Below are 21,063 nucleotides of genomic sequence, written 5' to 3'. Positions count from 1 at the left end.
TCACCCTCTTTTTCCTGCCTGACAAAATTAAGAAAAGTGACATGTGCTTGCAGCATTTTTGGGGAAAAAAGGAAAAGTAAGAAAAAAAGAAAAGGAAGGAAAAAATACAAAAAAAAAGAAAGGAAAAGAGAGGAAGAAAAAGAGTGTGGAAGGTGAAAGACAAGGAGGATAGAAATGGGAAGGGAAAGGAAGGGAAGGGGTAGTATGTAAATTAATGACATTAAGCTAACAACTGCAAGTCAGCAACAGATTAAAGGCATTCAGCTCTTTATAGGGCTGTTTATGTCAGACTGATGAAAAACAGGCAAACTGAATAAACACTCTCAAGCCTTTAGTTAGTGGACCTGTTGCAGACGTCTTGTATCTATATGGCTCATGGCTCTCAGCACATAGGCTAAATTAAATCTGGGAAGAAGCTGGATTGGAAGGTGAAGTCCGGTTTTTAGAGCTAAATGTTTTGAAGAAAACTGGTTCTTGGTTATGCTAGGAGGGCTGCAAAAGGACAGATCTGGTAGCAGCTTAGGAAAGTATGTATTACCCACCAACCAACCAACCACTTTCCTCAGACTTATGGTTCGCAGTGCTTAGTGAATGCTACTTAACTGGCCTTCACATTCCCTTCTTTCCTCACCCCTACATTCAGCTAGTGAGTTCAGTTGCCTCCATTTTGCTGATAAGGAAAAGTGAGGCAACCAAAATGGCTTATTGACTTGCCAAACACTGAGCAGGCTGTTTCCAGTCCAGTTAACCTGTTAGAAAGGGCTTATTTGCAAGCAGATATCCATTCCTATTGAGCTAAACAGGACTGTACATGCACTTAAAGTTCAGCACATATCCACGTTTTGAGGCATCACAGCCCCAGTGTTCAGCACCCTACAGGACTGAACAAACTGAGTTGCCTTTTGCTCTTCTCTTGTAGAATGAATTAATATGAACCATATGCCAGCACATCGACTCAGATATGCTTGTAACACGGCCTTTTTGTCCCCCTGAGCACCATGCCATCCAAAAACATATCATATTGTGACACATCCCTTCATCTGCTTGTTTTCTTATCGATGAAATGTAGAACGAGATGTAGAAAATGACTAACACTGTAAAAGCTTGGGCTGAACCAAAAGCATTTACCCCAGAAGAATCTTGCTCATATTGTGCCAGCTGCTACAGCTCTCCCTTAGAAGAAAAACAACATTTCTTAACAAAGGAAAGTATTCTGCCTTGCAAATGGAACTTCAGAACATCTCCACACACCACACCCTGTTCTTGTCAGTGTGGAGCACAAAGCCACTGACAAGAAATCAAAAGTGAATCCTCTGGTGATAAATGCTTACCCCCTAGTCCTGGATTACCAGGCAAAGGTCGATGGGGAGACACATTTGGCTGATGTGCTCACCATTTCAAAGCACGAGAGAGTTCTTACTCAAACACTGAGATTAATAAGCTGTGTTCCTCTGCTTTGAAAAGCAAAAGGGGAACGGACTTAGTGCTAGGGCACTAAGTTAGAGTTTGGCAAGACCTTTCATTTCAATTTCTTCATCTGTTAGACATACCTAAGAGTGAGCAATGTCCATATTAAGAGGTTTTTGCAGACACTTAAGTGACTAACTTAGAGAGACTGTAGGACGTTGGACACCAAAATAATAATGAAATTTATGGGGAAATTTGTACAAGCCAGGGAAAAGAATTATACACCACCACCATCCTCCCCCACAAAACTTTTACCTGTTCAATTTCTGGTCAATACGTAAACCTCTTAAATGTACTATGCAGCTTTCAAGCTACAAGAGGCCTTGTGCAAGCTTTGCAGGTGAGTATCTTTCCACGACCATATGCCTTTCCACAGAACAATGTATTATTCGAATCAGTAAAAAATGAAGAAGTGAAAAAGACAAAGAGACAGAAAGGTCAGCGACTGATAAATCTTTAATATAAAAATTGTACAAGAATTTTGATACAAATTACAAGAGGTATTTGGACAAAGTATGAGTAAAACTCCATTTATATCCCCAAAACCTTATGCATTTTATGCAAAAGACATACTGTAGGACAGTTACAGTACAGAAAATACAAGAAAAGAAAAGTCAAATTAAAAACAGGACTTTTAATTCCCTCAGACTACTAATGGAAAAACTTGTTTAGAGTACATACAGTATTTATGAAGCTACCAATGTCACGATTATTAGATCAACATGATGCAGTTTTTCATATCCCCTTGTACAGCTATATTCCGTAGTGCATGCTTTGGTTCTGCAGGCAGGACAGCAGATCATTCATGTTTTGCTCACATTGAGAACAAACAGTGAAAATAAAAAGCCTCATCTGTTCTGAACGGAGAAGGACCTTTGTGAAAAACGTCCTTCAGGCCCTGACTCCTCACTTTCCCATGCCTGGGGCAGGTACCCCAGGAACACATCTGACAAAGTCCACTGGAACAAGCCTAGCTTTGTGAGCCAGCAGCAAGCTCACCGTTCTCCACGCAGCAGCCCCCTTGCTGCAGCTGGCGCATCGCTGAGCAGCACTGGGGGTTTGCAGCCAGGCTGTGAGACACCTCCCATGCTCACTGGGAAAGGGGTTTCCAGGCTTTTTGCCTCTGGGACTGAACCTGCTGCCAGGCCCCTACAGACCCCCAAATACATGAAGGTTCAAATCCAGTTAATCTCAGCTTACATCTCCGTGTGAACCCCCAGTCAGGTTCCCGTCTTTCCAGTTCAGGAGAACTGAAACACAGCAGACAGCTACACAGGAAATCGCCGTGTTGCTTAGCCCGTGTGATCTTCTCAGCCAAAGCTGTAAAAACAATAACTGTTCCAGTAAGCAAGAGCCTTCAGTAAAACAAAGAAACTCCAAACCCCTTTGGCCACAGGTATAAGCCCCCTACAAAGAGATATATTCATAAGTACAAACAGGTTGCAGTGACCCGCTTGCGGTAAGTAAAAGTGTGTGGAGCTTTAGCCAGGGTAAATTTTGAATGTGTTCAGGGTTCGGATCAGCTTATTTGCACACTTGTCACACATACGTTGCACTGGAACACAGATCACTTTTTTTGTAGACTGGAGGAGAGGCAGGAGGCATGAACTGAGAACACAAATGCTGTCCATTAAGAAACAGCCACGTTATAGGAAAAGGAGGCCCATATGACATACGAACCAAAGTTTGCACAAGAAAAAGCAGCATGCTGAATTTCATATTTATAAATAGCTAAATGAGACACACACACACAACAGTGGCCATTTTATTCATCTTGTCACTTTACAAACGGTGACCATTTTCACAGATGGAATGCTTAAAACTCTGAAATGGAGAACATCAGGAGGATGTGTTACTTTTCTGAGAGAATTTTAATGAGAGAATGGAATGAAATAAGAATTTGGAATGAGAGGAGAAGGTGAAGAAAATGGGAAAAGTAAGATAACGACTGAAGATTGTACAAGGGTTTGTAAAAAAAAATCCAAATGTAAAAGTATGATTGAAAAATAACAAAGAAATCAGCCTTAGTTTGTACAGCTTAAGTAACCCTATATATTCCATAGGTCATCATGTAGACTAAGAACAACATCCCTAGAATCACAACTCGTGCAGCTACGGTACCGTTTCACAGCGGTGATGGGCAGGGTGGGGACATGTTCTTCCCCATCAGCGCAGGAGGTGGGGGTGGACAGGGACACAGGCCACATGTCAAAGTCTTGAGCTGGACGTCGTGATTGCCTCCACTCAGGCACAGATGCATGTGCACGGGTGGCACTGGTCCCCCAGAGCCGCTGTTCACAGCCTCTTGCATTTCATAACAGAAGTGGACAGGTTGTGATTAACTATTGATGAGTTTGCCATCCTAACTGTGCATTATCCTCTGATCATTCTCAACCTTTTGTTTGACAAAGAATGCCTTATAAAATCTTTATGCGTCACTTAGCTAGTCTCGCTCTCTCTTTCTTCTCTAGAAATATAATTGCTGTGGATGCTTTTCTCCATTTTCCTAAAATATTTTCCTCCAAAGGTTTGAAGCGAGTAGTGTATGAAATCTGTAGAACATCTGAATAAACCTCTCTACACGTTAGACATTTGCTCACTCATGCTTCTTGTGCTCTTAAGTGCATAAGAGGAAATACATATATATAGGTAAGTGTGATGAAAATATCATTTTGTCCATTTGTAACCTTCATTTTAAGGCTCTTTGTTCTAACACTGTGTCTGTTTTTCCCTTTCTGTCTGTCTCACACACACACTCACACACACACATAAAAAGGACCCAAGTAGTTGTCCTCAGTTTCCACCAACAGCCTCAGAAACAGTACAGAAAGGAAGGATGTTATGCCTGCCCAGGATCGTCATGGCAGATCAGCTGATTGGACTGCTCCCACATCCGTCAGTGCCATGTGCACATGGAGTTGACAGTGGGGCAGAACCTGGGCTCAGCCTTTACACTTTTGACATAAACGGGCCTCAGGAAATTGTCTGCTGGTCTCACTCTTACAGCTTCTGATGCACTCAGAAGGAAAAGGAGGGAGAATATCAATGATCTTTGACTGGTAAAAGGCCTCAGCATATTTATAGTGAGTACCATCACCTCTGTTGCAGCAAACTTCAAATTACCACATAGGACTGGAGGCAGTATTAGCACCTGGAACCAGTAAAGAGGAGCTGCAGCCCACTAATGCCATAAATCAATGCAAGGATATGAAAAATAATGAACCCCAAAATGGCTGTGTTTAGGTCTCCCAGTCTTGGGCTTTGCCCAAACCTGTCTTTGTCTTTTTTGGGTGCTGGACTGGCTGCCAGCACCATTCAACTTGCAGCGCCCAGCACTCACAGGCGTACACAGGATCTGGTGTTACGATCTTGGCATGGGAATGCTGCTGATCCTGCAAGGAAAGCACACTTCAGCTGATCCTCTGCCTACCTGAATTTTCAACTGCTATTCAGCAGTCACTCAGCATACAACAAAAAGGAAGGGGAGTGGATGAAGCCAGGTACGCTGGCCTTCATGCACTCAGAATTTCTTAAAACATAGAACATGCTCCCAAGCTACTTCACTGTCAAACTCCCTCAACGGCCTCATCTGAGAAGTGTTTCTGGAGCCTGTACTTCTGGCAGTATTCTTGTAAATGAAGGTATAAATCAGAAAAAAATACCTCCTCATATGAGGGCAGTAGACTGTGTCTCAGAAATGTTTTCCTAACACTTTACAGAGGTTCACACTGACCTCAGCAAGAGATGTTCCTGTCATGGCCAAAAGGATATCTGGAACTGGCATTCACCATAGGAACCTGAGAGGCATTGTACTGAAATTTGCCAAGGGATGGGCTAAACCAGAAAAAGAAAAGACTGTGTATCCTGTTTGCTATGAAACCTACGCAGCAAGACCTGTAGCAAATTCACACAACTGTTTCTAGCAGGCACAGTATGGCTTATGCCAATGCAAAGCAATTAGTTGCTACATAAGCAGACAAAAGTGCCATCACAGACAGTATTTCTCAGCTGACCTTTTGTTAAGAAGCCATCTTGTTACTGTCTGCCTGATAGCTTGATAGAGCAGCCAGTGGCAGCCTTGGGCTTCCCAAAGACAAATTGAAGCATTCCAGATGGGACTTCCCTTCACTCACTGCAGATGTGTGTGTGCATGCACGTGTGTGTGTGTCAAGGAACGAGGAGGTAAAGCCTGGTTCTTATACTCAATTTCTTCTTTCCAGGGGATAAACAGGCAATTACGCATCCTTTTATATTTGATGGCCAAGTGCTGAACTTGAAAGCACACTATTAGTTTGTGTCCCTTCAGGGCCAGTGCAATAAGTAGCCAGGAGAGCTGGGGCTAAGGAAGAGAGGGTGTTGTCTGCTGTTAGTGTGACAGTCTTGTCAGCAGCATTCACATTACTGGAAGGTAATAAAGTGACAAGTAAGTTATTAGAAAGATATGAGGTGAAATTGAACTGAAGCCTCCTTCTGCTCAGCTCAGTTTTTTTTTTTTTTTCCCCGCTTTGTAATGGGCCACTATTTGTTACAAACCCTTGTCTTGAGATCTTATATAAAAAAAAGAAATATTTATTCTTTGCAGGAAAGGTCACATGAATTTACAACATCACACTTTAAAGGAGAGGAATGAGAAAATAGTTTTATGACAACTACAGCTGCTGTTTGAAAAAATACAGTGTCATCATAATGAACAGTAATACTGGCAAAAGTCAAAGGACTTGTCAAAAACATGTCCATTTGTTAACCCTTTTGTGGTCCAGAACTGTTTTCATTTCAGTGCCAGTGCCAAACATAACAGCAACAGTATCAGGATATACATGATCAATATCTTGATCAAAAAATCAAAGCTGTCATTGAATACCATGTCTTGACCAGAGAAAATAAGCCACATAAGATTGGTTAACAAGACTGAAGATAATATTACTCATTTTAAAAAGCTGCTGCTTCACTCTATTAGAGGCCATTTTAAAGGCAGTGATAATGCTGCTAGGCAAGAGACAGGAACCAGGGGACTGGAACAGACATGTACTTGGGCGAACATGTGGGTGAAAGGTTCAGTCCATCATATGATGTTGCTCTCTTCATAAAGTAAAAATGGGTATGGAAAAGAGTTCCTTTTATGTCCCTACAGGAGGGAGAAAAAAAAGCCCAACTCATCATGTGGCGACAGCAGGGTATGCTGATGCTTATCTAGTAAAGTAGCACTACAGTCACTGTTTTGTTGAGTTACTATAGCAGCAAAGTAGTGACACAAGAAAAAAAAACAGCCCTAAGAAGGAACTGACATATACCAGCTGCCATCATGTGTCTGCCACTCACCTTTTCCCCACAGCGAACTCCTGCTGCCTCCTTGCCCTTAGTACAAACAACTTTGCTTCTCTTTTGAAATAAAAAAGAGTAATTCTGCTAACACAACCCAAAGAAAAGTGACAAAAACATTCTGGGGACAAAAGGAATAATAGTTCTGTTCATGTAACTGGCACAAAAAATTTAAAGGAGCATGCGTGCGCTCCTAGATCAAACAATTTCCCTTTCTTATTCTTTCTCCTGCCACCAATGATGCTGTGAAAATATCCTGCAGAATTTGAGTACAAATATGTTTCTGAAAAGGTGTCCTGTTTTCTGATGGCAGCTGACATCCCTAACGACTGTGAAAAGTGGGTCCAAACCAAGCACTTTGATATTAAAATATCATATGCATTGAAGGAAAAATTTTCAGAACTAAATCTCTGGTCTTGTAAATGGATCCTATCTTTGAAACCAATCAGACCCTGAATCTTATCTTTCTGAGATTTCCAGATACCCACACAGCTCTTTGTTGTGTTGTTTAGGCACATTCCTACTCCATATAATTAGCTATGCCAGATTTTAACTGTGTTAATTGAGAAGACTAAAACTCAGGGAAAACTCAAGTGGATCCCTCCAGTTCCAGTTCCCATCAGCTTTACTGGACCAGATCAACAGAGGTGCTGACTCCCCTGGCAGCTATTTACTGAACATACATAAATTTATACATGTTCCTTTTCCAGCTGAAGTATAGGTGGCATGCCTGCCTTGGTAAAGACTGTGATAATTGTCTTTTTGGCAGGAATAGTGATGTCACGGTACCAAGCCCCAATTCCTCCCAAAGTACTATCGCCCTCATTAGCTAAGCTTTTATTGCCTTTGGCTTCTCCAGGGGTTCTGGCTCCTGCCTTATGTAGATAGAGAGGAAAGATCAGTTTATTTACAAATCATCAACTTTTTAGAACCTGACTCTACTCTTTTTCCTAAACAGCTCCTTTTTTGGGGATAGAATGGGAACAGGTGATGGAAAACTTACAGACTTCTGGAGCAGGCAGAGAAAGTACAATTTCATTTCCACAGCTGAAGGGAGGGAGGGAGGGAGGGAGGAAGGAAGGAAGGAAGGAAGGAAGGAAGGAAGGAAGGAAGGAAGGAAGGAAGGAAGGGAGGGAGGGAGGGAGGGAGGGAGGAAGGAAGGAAGGAAGGAAGGAAGGAAGGAAGGAAGGAAGGAAGGAAGGAAGGAAGGAAGGAAGGAAGGAAGGAAGGAAGGAAGGAAGGAAGGAAATACACTGAAGTTTACTCACGGCAAATATGGTCCACTTTTTGCTGTGTAAAGTATCTACAAATCCCTAGGAAACATATAAATTTTATGTGCTTAGTCATGAAAAGCCTTTGAGAGATCTTTAAGAGCAGTGTGTAAGTACTAATTGGCTTTTTAATCTATACCTTCCACATTTCATCAAATCAAGTTGTGACTTAGTGACAGAGTGCTTATGCTTTGTGTGCATAACTACAGTGTCACCACGGTGCCAGCTGCAGTTTAAGAGGCAAAGTTAAAATCTCAGCCATAACAAAATGTACCTGGTTGAGGTACAGCTCAGAAAAAATTGACTAAATATTGTAAGGTGTGTAGAAATATTTATGACTTAAATTAGCTCTTCACTAACTCTAGCTAATTAGTCCTCACAGAAGCACCCTTATGGGGAAGACCATACCAGGATTAGCCATATTTTAACATATTGAAACTCAGACGGGTAAGTGATGTGATCTGTCCAAGACTGAACAGTGAGAACGGGCCACCAGTGGTATTAAAACTCAGATCCTGGTTCCTGTTCTTGAGCTTTGACTGTACTGTTTTCCTTCCAAATTGTTTCATACAGGTTTTTAAAAGATAGCTGGTGATTAACCAGTATCACATGCTTTCCTGACATGCCCCCCCAACCAAAGAAAAATGCTTAACAACCTCCAGACACGTAGTTCGGTTTCTAAAGGAGGTTCAGTATGAAGAGTTATTTCCTAAAAGTAGGCAAAGCTTTTTTGATATTTACAGAAAAATACAACCACCTGGAATAAACAGTGAAACAATGTGGAAAGAGTGATCACAATAACTGTAAGAACGAAAAAAGAAGGAACAAACTCCATCTAAAATGAGGAGTCTCTTCCTCAAAGTTGGTCTAATTCTTGTAAAAAGTTTAGACTGGCAGGTTTGGAGACTGAAAGGATAGCCACAGGTTTGTGATGGCATAAGCAACTGCACGACACTTCTTTTGCCATCACACCATAACAGCCACGCCCTGTGCTGGACACGAGATGTTTGGTTGTTATGCTTCTTGCAGGCTGGGTCACTGCTGAGATCACCCAGTAACGATACTTTCTGGCAGTAAAATCAAACTTCTACCATACAGCCTTTTTAAGGATTTTTCAGATAACTTCAGATGATACAAATTCCACCACAGGAACAATTCTGATAAATACCGTTTCTCACAGAGATGCACGGTAAGTAGAAGGGAGGGAAATGCCATTGAATTCAATATAAGTGTTTGTGCCCTTCTAAAACAAAGACTGTTCTGAGATTAGTATCACTAGCACTGAAGAAACCACTTGATTTGCCTGGAAACAACAGTGAGTAATATTCTGTCCACAAGACGGAGACGGTATCTCCTACACAGCTTATGCAAAATCTGAATGAAGTTCAGGATACCATAAAAGCAGGATTGCAGGGCTTCTAACAGTTTCTGGAGGTTTGTCCCTGCTTTTTTTACTTTTTAGAACGTCCTGTTTCATTTTGTGTAATAAACAGATCTTTTTTTCAATGTAATTCATGTCCTGAATTTATCTACTGATGATGTTTAAGTTTCCAAACAAGTTTACCAAAACCATTTGACCTCTAACAGAAACAGAGAGAAATGAGAATGCAGAACAGTGATTCATTCAGTGAGGAATTATTTATATACCTCAAATGTGTTTTTCATTAAAAATGATATTTATTTATACCGTACATACTACAAAACAGTGGGGTTTTCTTTCTGTAGATATAATTCAATTTTTGTTGTTTTGTTTTTTAGACTTTCCATCTTGCTTGTTCCTAATACCTTGGGAGGAGGGATGGTAATGCAGTACAGATAACACTACAAAGATCCATGTGTTTTAGAATAATGCACCTTTACTGTTCTAATTTCCCTTTCTCACAAACACACTGAGCTTGCACAACATAAAACAAAGTGAAGCACATCTCTCCACTATATTTAACAAGGCAAAGTAGTTGAGACTTTGAGGAAAAATAAAAAAAGATGAAAGAAAAAAAAGTCAGTGAAACTGCTTAGCTTTTAGCTATAAAGTTGTGGGTTTTTTTGTTAAACCAGAAGGTAAATTTTCCTTACAGTTTCTGTGGGATCCACAAATGTTTTCAGGGCTTCATCAGTGTACAGAATAAAGGAATTATGAGAGGCTTGTAACCCATAGGAACGTAGTGAGAATTCATTTAGAAAGATTTTTCTTTTATTTTCTACAACTGGAAATACTGATTTATAAGCTATTGATTCCTACTTCTGGAAACAAGAATACTGAAATGCATAAAGGGCACTAAAAAAAGAGGAAATCCATATTAAGAGTTTCCTCCAGAAAACATAACAGGAGTTAAGTACTCAAGTGGACATAAAGTTAAGAATAATCAAAATGCACAGCAAATCAAAACAATGACAAGCTGAAACAATGGAGCATTTCTGACTCTTGTCTAAGAAGAATAATGTTCTGGGTCAGTAAATACAGAAAAGGAACACATTCTCACTGAAGGAATATTTCATTATACGCTGAAATATCCCTTGGGTTTTTTGATTGTTTGTTTATTTTTGTTATTGTTTTTGTAAAGAAAAGAGTCTACAACACACACCCTAATGGTTTTGGCTGTAGACTGAACTTAACTAAATACCATCACTCAGTCAGTATGTTGTGGTAACTCAGGCTGCCAGTGTGGTTTACCAGCTCAAGCAACATGTTTAAACACCAGAAACAAAAAAGATTCAGAGGACAGCCTCTCTTTCTCTCTGCCTTTCTCAGCTCTTTGCTCCTTCTCCCTCTCCTGTTCATGCTCGCTCTCTTGCTTGTTATCTTTCCTGCACTTTTGTTACTTTCTTACAAACCGTGTGGGTGAAACACAAAACATTAACACAATTAGAGATCCTTTTTTTCTGGCCTCTAATTTCATCCAAAGGGAAAGTTACCCAATAAAAAGTCCAGCATATGTTTTCAGAGCTTCTGAGTGCTTCTGCCATTAATTTCTTTTGATTGCTTCTACAAAACATGCCTTAATCATACTACAGCACTTTCCATTGCAAAAAAAGACAACTTTACAGAATAACATAGTTAACATTATTTCCCTGTTCCTTTTTTTTTTTTTTAAACACCACAAAAAATCCAGGCCATAGTAAGAAGCACACAAAATTATATTCATCTTTGTTCTGTGACAAGTAGTATCAGCATTATATCCCCAAATATTATGCATGTTTGACAAAAAAAAAAGTTTCAATTGATTCACATGACACAATTCTGGGTTTTTTTCTTTTATGTAATGTAGTGTATAAGGAATAAGGATACACTATTGTTTCTAGTAATAGTTGGCACTTGAAAAAAGCACCAAGAATTCTGTATTTCACTCCACTCCTTTTCCCTCCCCAGTATTTTTTTTCTGTAGTCCAAAAACTACAACTGTGGTTATGGTGAATAACTACATTTTCTTTTTTCAAAACGTGTGCAAAGTTGGCACTTTTGTATTAACACTAAACACTAATACTCTTTGTTTGGCATTCATGCCCTCATACTGACCAGACCACTTTTATCTAAGTGTATTTTTTTAAAGACACTTACTGAAAATATGGCAATAGTTTAAGAAAAAAAAAGCATGGATATTATTACACATCCCCTTGTAGTGTACGAAAAAGTGCATGACTGGATTTATGTAATAGTACAGACAAAAAAACTGTATCAGATCAGGTACTGTAAAGCATGCCAGCACCTCTGTATTACTTATATCTAGCAGGTAGTTAAAACAAGACCGTGGTTCTTTTAAAAATGTGCATTAAAGCTAACATAAATGAGTAGAACTAGCCAGCAAACTATTTTTCCTGCTTATCTAACAGCTGAATGTAACTGTAAAAATTAAGCAAAAAAAAAAAAAGAAAGAGTTAAACCACCATCAATACAATTGTTTTACATCATAGGCCTGTCAAGGCTCAATATATATATACAAGTGTAACAGCCATGCTTAGTAGAACGTTATCCCCAATGCTTAGAAGACAAAAAGACAACTAAGTAGATCGGGTTTTTTTCTCTTTTTGTTTGTTTGCAATTTTTTTTTTTTTTTGTTCTTTTTTTTCAGGCAAAAGTCATGGGTAGAACAAATCGTCTCTTTAGAGATGACCAAGAACATTCTAACAGAACTAGGGACAACTGCAAGTTTTCTGTGGTTTTGTTTTTTATTTTTGTTTGCTTTTTTCATCATGGGTCTCTCCCCCCAAATTAAAGATCTCACCTTTTTGTTTCTATCCCAAAAAAAAGGAAAAAAATAAACCAACAACCAACAAAGGGGAAAAAGCACCTGGTGTTTCTTTCTTTTGTTAAAAAAGAAAAGAAAAAGATTATATATATATGTATATTTTTATATATATATATATATCAAGGGAGACTGTATATGGCAGTTCAGATGTGGTGGGCCCTCTCTGAGAGCTGGCAATATGCTGTGTCCATCCTTGACCTAATCTACAGAAGTGAAGGGAATGTTTTTATGCAGATTGGGGTTCTGACTGTGCCGGTTTCGGCTACGGACAGAGGAGAACATCATGTTGCACCCAGGGACTTTGCATTTGTGCATCTCTCGCAAGTGCACTGTTTTATAGTGCACTCTGAGGGTTCCCTTGTTGCTGTACATTTTGTGGCAAATGTTACACATTATCCCACCGTTGCTCACCGAAACACTGCTGAACATGAGGGATCCTGGGACATCGGTGCCTATACCTGCACCTAAGGCAGGGGCATCTGCTTTGTGGGCAGATTCCCCGCTGTCACTTGCCCCATCGACGTCGTCCAGAAGAATGCCCTCATCGCTTCCTGCATCAGATTCTCTTGAGGAGTGGATACTGCTGCTGGACTGGATGCTGGAGGTGGTGCTCAGGTCTAGGACCATATAGTCTTCCGACATACCCCTGCCGTACCCATTCATATGGGAATCCTCAGTACCAGCAGGTGAGGAGGTATCTTCCCTTATGTCGAGCCCCATCTGATGCTGAGCGCCATATATCTTCACCAAAAATTCATCACGGAGGTCCTTACTAAGAGAAGGCTGTGAGGTGTCCAGGCCCATGTCATCCAGTTCTTTGGTCAACAGTTTACGGTGCAGGTTTATGTTAGCACTGTGTCTGGGAAAGGAAGAGGGAAGGGAGAAAAGGAAAAATGTACAGTATTTTTGATTAAATCTACAGTCATCAAGCAACAAATCCAAATTCTGATTTATCAATAATTTATCATAAAAATAACCCCTATCCACGTTTCTTGGAGAATTCAGTCTTGATATAAGTGAACCAATTGTGACATAAAACCAAACCAAAACAAGCAAATTAACCCCCCCATGTGTTGTTTTTCTTTCCAGCTACTGCTCAACACTAGGGCCCAGCAGCAACTACAGCCCTTTTATCTGATATTTACAAAATAATAAATTGCACTAGCAGAAAATGCAAAATGCTCTTCTTGGTTCCTGAATCCCTGCTGGCCTTCCTAAAAGCCTTGCTTCAAGAGAAAATATTATTTATATATGGAATATCTGTATGTTTTTGTATCTACGTCTGTCTCTACATACTTATCCTTATATATTTATACATACGTACATATAAATGTATTTTTATATGTATATGTACTCACATAACTGTGTAAGTGAAATATAGGAGAAGAAAAAAATAAAGGTAACTGAATAATACATAATCAGAGGTTCTGATTTTGATAATTTAATTCTGGTATAAAGGGATTCAGAATCAGGCCAAACCAAGATGGAGAAGACTTGAAGGGTTTAGGAGGACAAGTCTCTGAAATCTACATGTAAGTTTCTGAAAATCTTAGCCAAAGTCACTGGTTCCATCCTTCTGGGAGGGCACTGCCACTCCTCCCTGTACTCTTTCCCAGTACTGTGTCCGATGCAGTGCTGACTGACACAAGCAGTGTAATTTCCAGTTAAAAAATCTTACTAATAGCAATGAGAATTTTGTCCCAAATCAATCAAAACACTTAAGCATGGGCTTTGGTTTAGATATGTGCTGAAGCCACTGTGGGTGCTCAAGAGAGACTGGAAAAGCTGTCACTGATGTCAGTGGTTTTAGCACCAGATCCCAAGAGCCACAAGTTAAGATATTCTCAAGTATTTTACAGAATCTGGGCCTTTTTTCTCAAGAAATAAAGCTCTACATTTGCAAACAATGTAAGCCTTTGGGTTAGTAACTGTGTAGAACAGCCTATTATTTTAAATACTGCATTCTACTCTCCACTTTTGACATTGGCTTTATTCATCTATTGCAGTAGAACCTCACTGATTTGCAGTAGTGTCAGGAAACCCTCTTTGAAAAACTGCATTTTCTGGAGTAACAATGCAACCAACAAACATGACAGACATCAAAGACCTCTGAACACAGAACATGCTCATTTTGTTGAAGTGCTTAATAATAAGAATCAGTATAAAGTTTTCAGTATTAGAAAACTTTAGGGTTCAGTATTCAGAATGTGCACCATTGCTGAGGAAATGACAAATATTTATTCAGTTTTTTAGAGGGTGACTGGATTTTCAAGTCAGTAAAAAAAGAATTAGCGAAGTTCTACTGCATAACATTCTTTGCAAGCTAAGGACCCAAACCCGCAATTTACAACATGCAGACTCACCAGTCTGTCTGCCCATTATAAATTGCAGTTCAGAGCCCAAATGTAGGAGGGAAAAGAAAGAAGGGGAGGGCGGGAAGAGAGAGAGAGAAAGAGAGAGTTTTAACATAGGAATACTTTAATTTGAAAAAAAGCACTAGGTATAAAATTGGCATGGGAAGACATAACAATGATAAAATATTTTACAGATATTCAGGTCCTAGAGTAACAAAAAAGGGAGAAGGGGAACAATAGCTATTAGCAATATTTCCTTATTGGAAGCTTTTGTTTTAAGAAACCCTTTGAAACATACCTCTCAACCAGCTGACATGCCAAACATAGTACAGCAATACAATGCAGAGAAATAAAGAAAATACAAATGTACAAATATTAAATTGGTGTGGAGTTAATTTCTGTAATTTTCTGTCACTTACTTTGTGATTCTTCTACCTGTTGCACATAACTTATGGGAATAAATAAAGAAAACAGCAATAGAAGCGATCCTTCCACTCACCTGCAAACGCAGGTAACTGTTCTCTGACATAAAACTGATACTGAACTGCAGTTTCATTGAATTGTGTCTGCTTGGGATGCAATTATTCCAGTAAGGGGGGGTCTAGAATGGAAAATTTGTCTCCTAATGAGAGACAGTTGAGAGGTATGGGCAAGGGCAGAAAAAAGTGGAGAGTATTCCTTGTTTTTCTCCCACACGGGAAATACTCCTTTCACACAAGCAAGTATAGCACCATTGCTTTTTTGAGGAGCGGAAGTGTAATTATGCATATCCCCACACTGCACTTAGGAAGGCTGAGCTTACCTTGTGATAAGATCAGCTTTCTAATCTTTTGCTAAATTGAGATCACAAAAGAGAGAGAGAGAGAGAAGAGAGGAGAAAAGAGAAAGAAAGGGGGAGGGGGAGGAGAGAGAGAGAGAACAAATTCACATTCCAATCCAGACATATCTGGTTTAAAAAAAAAAAAAAAAGACAAAAGAAAATATCTGAAACCAATAAAATACAGACTTTTAAAAAAGTCTTGACTGTGAAACTGTTTTTTGACAGCTGTAATCTCACTTATACTGTTGTTCTGATGGATACTGACTCAACCACGCAATACAAAAAACATAAAGCAAATTAATCAAAGCATATTCACAGCATCCCCACTACCATCCACAAATGAGTTCTGAACAGATGCATGCAGTGTGCACATACATGAATGATAAACACTAGTCCTGACAGTCCCTTGCCTTCCTGGTGTCAGATGACGTGCAACTCCACATGAAGATTCTAAGTGCAGTACAGGAAAAGCTTACTGTGAAGGCCTGTCCACACTGACGAGTGTTATTAAATGACCATGAAAGCACATTTGTGCTTATCACAATAATTCTAACTGTGAACCTCTCATAAAGTGCTTACGTGTTTACTTCTTAGGATTTCTCCTTCTCTCTCCTCTCCTCACTTCCCTGGTATGGGAATTTGTTGCAGCGTAGACTAGTCAGGATAACTGTAACTGTTGTTTCCACACATTTGTGCTTACTATTTCCTTGGTTTGCTGCTGAGAAAAATAGCCAGGCATGCACTGAAAATAACTTCAGCATTCACTGAATGAAGAGATAAGAATAAATTACCATGTTAAAGAGGGGCCACCGAGCCCCAGATGGACAGAGGCCATTCTGAGAAAGACCACTAAGGATGCAAACCCTGCTGATGCTCTGATAAGACGAGATGCCTCCCTTATTCAATTCTCACTTACAGCAGTGGCAATCAGTAATCTAGTTAAAGTATGTACCAGTCCATAATATCTGTCAGGCAAACGATGTGCAGAAATGTGCGGACCAGTTCTGGCACTCTGCTCAGTAGTGTCCCTTTTCCGCTGTCAGCAGTACTGTTGGATTCTCCTAATATAATTACATTGACTTTTATTCAATTAAGTGCCATTCCTAGCCTTAAAAAAAAGCTACTTTATCAATTGATTCAGGTGTAATGCAATAATAAAGATGAACTCATGGCAGTGCATTAGCTCTGCTGTTCATAACTTTTGAACGTAGGTTCATTCATAGCAGTCGATTTCCATTATGCAACCACAGTTCAAAAGAATTGATTCTTTCACATTCATTTCTTAATCTATTTCACCTGTCTTTAATACTCTCCCTAAATATTATATGCAAAACCATTCTGGTAGGGATGAGAGGAACAAATCCTGAGCAAAAGTTCATTTATTGGGACAATGAAGTTTTGAAATCTTATGACAAAACCAAAGTCAGAGAGGCTAAACCCTTGTCAGAATTAAGAATATGATGTGCTGAAGGTACTAGCAAAACACATTCTCAGTAGCTGAACAATCATTGGGATAGAAGAGAAGGAAACGTATGTTTTCATACACACCCCAGTCTAGAGCGCTCGGAGCCTGACCCTGCACCTTGGTCCCATCTGCTACACAACTAAATGTAGCATTGCACCCTGAGGCACAGACTGAGTACCCCATGCAGGGTGCTGCTTGAACAGTGCCCTGCATAAAGAATGCATTTCTCAGGGCTGACAGTACCATTCCCAAGGTTTCTTTGGGAAAAGATGACAAGGGAGTTCTGTGTAGGAGGAACATGCCCCTGTATGTAAGGATGGCTACAAATAATGGCTCCATCAGCAAAAAAATTGAATTAAGAAAGAAGAGTATGGATAAAGGCAGACTAGAAAGAGAGGCAGTACAGACCAGGAATTTTAAAAAGGGAGATGTTCTGGGAAAACGCAAGTACTGGCAATTGCCAAATAGAATGGAGTTGAGTTTAGGGGCAGAAATGAAGCATGATTTTCTGTGAAGCTATAAAGACTATTATTCAGCTGGAAAGGCAGAAGAGTGTGTGGCAGACAACCTGTACTCTGACCTAGTAGCTGCAAACAGCAGCCAGAGAGACACAAGAAGAAAAAAGTAGCATTACAAATATTGGCCAAGCCCATACTACCTTTTGTCTCAGTAACCTTAACTATTTCTTTGCTTGTCTCATCCAATGCTGATCTTCTTTGCTATTTTTCCTTGGAAAATGTACTCAGTTAGCCATCTTAAATTGCTCCAGTAGTTCCCAGACCCCCTTCTCCATACCAAAATGAAGTATTCCACTCTAATGCAACTTTTTCTCCCTTGCTTTGTCACTCCCAAATTCTAGCAAGTCCTGTACCAGCTCTCAGCCAATGCTAGCCACCTTGTCATCTGTTCATCTGCTCCTCTCCATGGCACCTGTGGTTTCCTGCTTCAGCTGTTCTCTTCCCTGACATGATTACAATGACGCTGCCCCTGCCTCCTCTGAATACTGTCCAAGGTACATGTAAACAATCTTCCCTGAGTAAGCCGAAGCACAGTTTGGGCAGAGTGATTTATGCCAGTTCATGAACACTGCCACCAAACAGGCAGAAAATCACAAAGCAAGATACGCCAAAACCAGCTGAGCTTCAGCTTGCCACGGCTCCATTATTCCTCATACCTGAGCCAGCTAATTTAAGGCCATCTCAGGTGTTCTTTGTGCTACAGTTGCTGCTGTATCTACAGAGAAAAAAACATGAATAACCTAATTGAAAGGCAGAGGTATATATTAATATAGAAAACATCAAATATTTGACCTAATAAAATCCTTTGAATGACTCCAGACTTCTTAGACTCCTTATTTGTACATCAACTACCAAAATGTCATTTGATTCAAATGTTGCATAAAGACAACTGGTGAATGAAGTCTTCCAGGCAGAAATATGAGGTCAAAAGAGCTTAACTAAAGGCATATCACACTAAGCTCCAGTTACCCTATCTCTCCTATCCTGGGCAACACGGGATGGTGAAGAGGCTTAGTTCTGAGAATCTAAAATACTCTGTATGCCAAAGAAAGCCCAAACATCTGTTTAGCTCTGTGGTATATGTCATGTACCCTTAAAAACGAGGAGAGTATTTTTCCAAGATGTTTTGAGATGTAGCTTGTTGTGGCAAGAAAGTTTTAGCAAAGTCTGGTTTATTTTAGGAGGCCCAGAATACTTGATTTTTCCACATAATTAACGTTCTTCTTTCAAGTTACTATTCATCAATTAGACATACGGTGGGCAGAAGTGTGTGGAAAGTCCTCACCAGAGTGAATTCAGCCTTCTGAATTAAATGATCTCAAGAATGGATCCATGATGCTATAAGGATGATAATGATGGTACACGTGAAATCTGTGGTTGTGGCAAAGTGGCAAGGGTATCTCACCTCCCAATTCACCACTGCCCTTTCAGACAGGCATTTCAGCAGCAGCACAATGCAGAGTGCTACAGAAACCAAAGCAGCTCCCACCAGTGGTAGTATTTTCCTTCCCTTATGAAGTTCATGGAAGTATTCTTCCATAATTAGAATTCATTGTCAGTTCCACCCCACCTACTACTAGCAAGTTCCTCTAGTGAGAGATGCACTATGCATCAACAGAACAAAGGGAATTATAAGCCTAGGAAATATGGTCAATTAAACGTACATGCCATTTACACAGCTCATAAATCCAGACTGGGTTCTCTTCAGCCGTTTCTTTCTACACTTGTCAATGAATCTGATTTTGTTAATTTACTATCCATTTGTTGGAAAGAAAAATGTAATGGCCGCTTTATTTTAGTTTATTTTTATTTAGTCAGCCTTTTTATTTCTTTTTGAAGTGAGTGAGGAGGAATTTATCAGAGTAGAACTTGTCCTGGCATAGAAATTGGTATGAAATCTATGCATGACTCAAGGTCAACTCTGGATGCACCCATGGCTGCAGTCCTATCTGCACTAGGCCAAATCTCATCTCTGATGCGCACAGCAGAGTTAGGGAATTTGGATGATAAAGAGTACTCTATTCATTTAAATTCAAGCATTATACAGAGCACAAACCCAACTGCATGAAACATTGGGTTGAATATGTTGTTCACAGTTCAGGGCAGGGCAGGCTGTTGAAAATTAAACATAAAGCATAATTTTCTTAATTTTTTAGCAAGAGAAGAATATGATTACACTTAAATATTAAGGGGATGAGAGAAAAATAGAGAGAGAATGAAACACCAGTGTAATCGTTAGGGCAGTCAGTTATGGACTAAGGAAACCCATTTTCCAGTCCCTGATGCAGACAGAAAGGCCAAGCCAACTGATGTCCCAGTTAAATGTCCTAGCTATTGGCCCCTTGCTCCTTCTTGGCTGACTGTAAGCAACAAAGTTCCCTGATGAAAATCTCACCGAAACTGGTCAAACACTGTATTGTTCATCAAAATTCTAAAATTAATTTCCAGCTGTATCCCACCACATCCTCTTCCTGTATTTCCAAGTAAAAAAATATGCCAATCTCTTATACTTCAAATGCTCTGAAAATGCATTTTCTGGCAAATATATGATTTGCCAAAGTAACACCACTCAGCCTTATCATTCTAACACTGTAAAGAAGTCACAGACAGGAGGTCACCACAACGGGCCATAGGTCTTTGGGCAGCTTTGCTTTAAGATACAATAAGTGATCCCAGTATTAAGTAATACAATAAAATTATATTTGGAGACTTAATGCATTGAAAGTCAACATTAAATTCTTTTCTATTAAATCCTGTTCTTTCCAAGTAATAGTAAATTTACTTGGTTTTAAGAAGACAGAAGCTAATGTTGGGTTATGAAACCTGAAACCACACAATCTTCAGCAGTTTGAAGAAGATTTTGTTACAAAATAAAAGGCCAGAACACATTTGTCTGGTGGTTTATGTACAGATTGGCAAACCCCTTATTAAAGCTGGATATGGAAGTAACCGCTCAGGTTGTACAGGCCCCAATCAAGCTATCTGCCTGCTTTACTTAGTTTAAAACTAAGCTCTGTCAATCTGGTTTCAAATACCGTAAGCAATGAAACGTCCATTATTCCTCCCACGAGACTTTTTCCACACCTATTTTCAGCTCAGTATTCAGCCTACGTTTTCACCTACAATGAAATGTTAAAGCAAAGTTATCTTTGTTTCTCTTCACCTCAAGGGCTGTCATTTAAGATTTATGGTTTGTTTAGAATTGTCACATTATTTTAATCACTAACACAATTTGCTAATACAGCAAAGTATAGTGGTCTTACCTCAACTTCATGTTCCTTTCCTGCTTATTTAAGCCTGAAACTCACAGGAAGGCTTAGAATTTGTGAACATAACAGATAGTAAACCCAGAATTTTATGCTTTCTCAGAATCTCTGCAGACTGAAAGTGCTGAGTTTCATGCAGCTAAAATCAAAGAACCAGAAAGTAAGACTCTGGCTAAATATAACAGTGTACATATTTAGGAGAAAAGATATGACCTTAATTCTGATATTTTTCTAGAAGGAAGCAGCAATAATTTCCCCCATTTACTTAAGAGAATAAACAATAAAACTGTTCTTGGAATTTAATTAGTAATGGAAGCTGTTAAAGAAACTATTTTCTCA

At 39.6% G+C, this 21,063-nt stretch overlaps 1 protein-coding gene across 12 annotated transcripts in view; it reads right to left on the bottom strand.

Moving 5' to 3' along the window:
* Nucleotides 1-5,995: 5,995 nt before the first annotated feature.
* BNC2 (basonuclin zinc finger protein 2) overlaps nucleotides 5,996-21,063 on the bottom strand; it is a 333,471-nt gene continuing 318,403 nt past the window's right edge. For 9 of the 12 annotated variants that reach the window (XM_075079226.1, XM_075079227.1, XM_075079228.1 and 6 more), the window contains one exon: nucleotides 5,996-13,160. In XM_075079226.1, coding sequence (XP_074935327.1) covers nucleotides 12,500-13,160 — 661 coding nt within the window. In that variant the 3' untranslated portion in view covers nucleotides 5,996-12,499. Of the gene's footprint in view, nucleotides 13,161-15,457; nucleotides 15,489-21,063 lie in introns of all 12 variants that reach the window. The other 3 variants (XM_075079236.1, XR_012658054.1, XM_075079237.1) reach the window with 3 other exon arrangements.

Source organism: Phalacrocorax aristotelis, chromosome Z (assembly GCF_949628215.1).
Source record: "Phalacrocorax aristotelis chromosome Z, bGulAri2.1, whole genome shotgun sequence".
Taxonomy (NCBI): Eukaryota; Metazoa; Chordata; class Aves; order Suliformes; family Phalacrocoracidae; genus Phalacrocorax; species Phalacrocorax aristotelis.
Note: the sequence above shows the minus strand (reverse complement) of the source record. Positions and strands in the feature narration are given on the sequence as shown.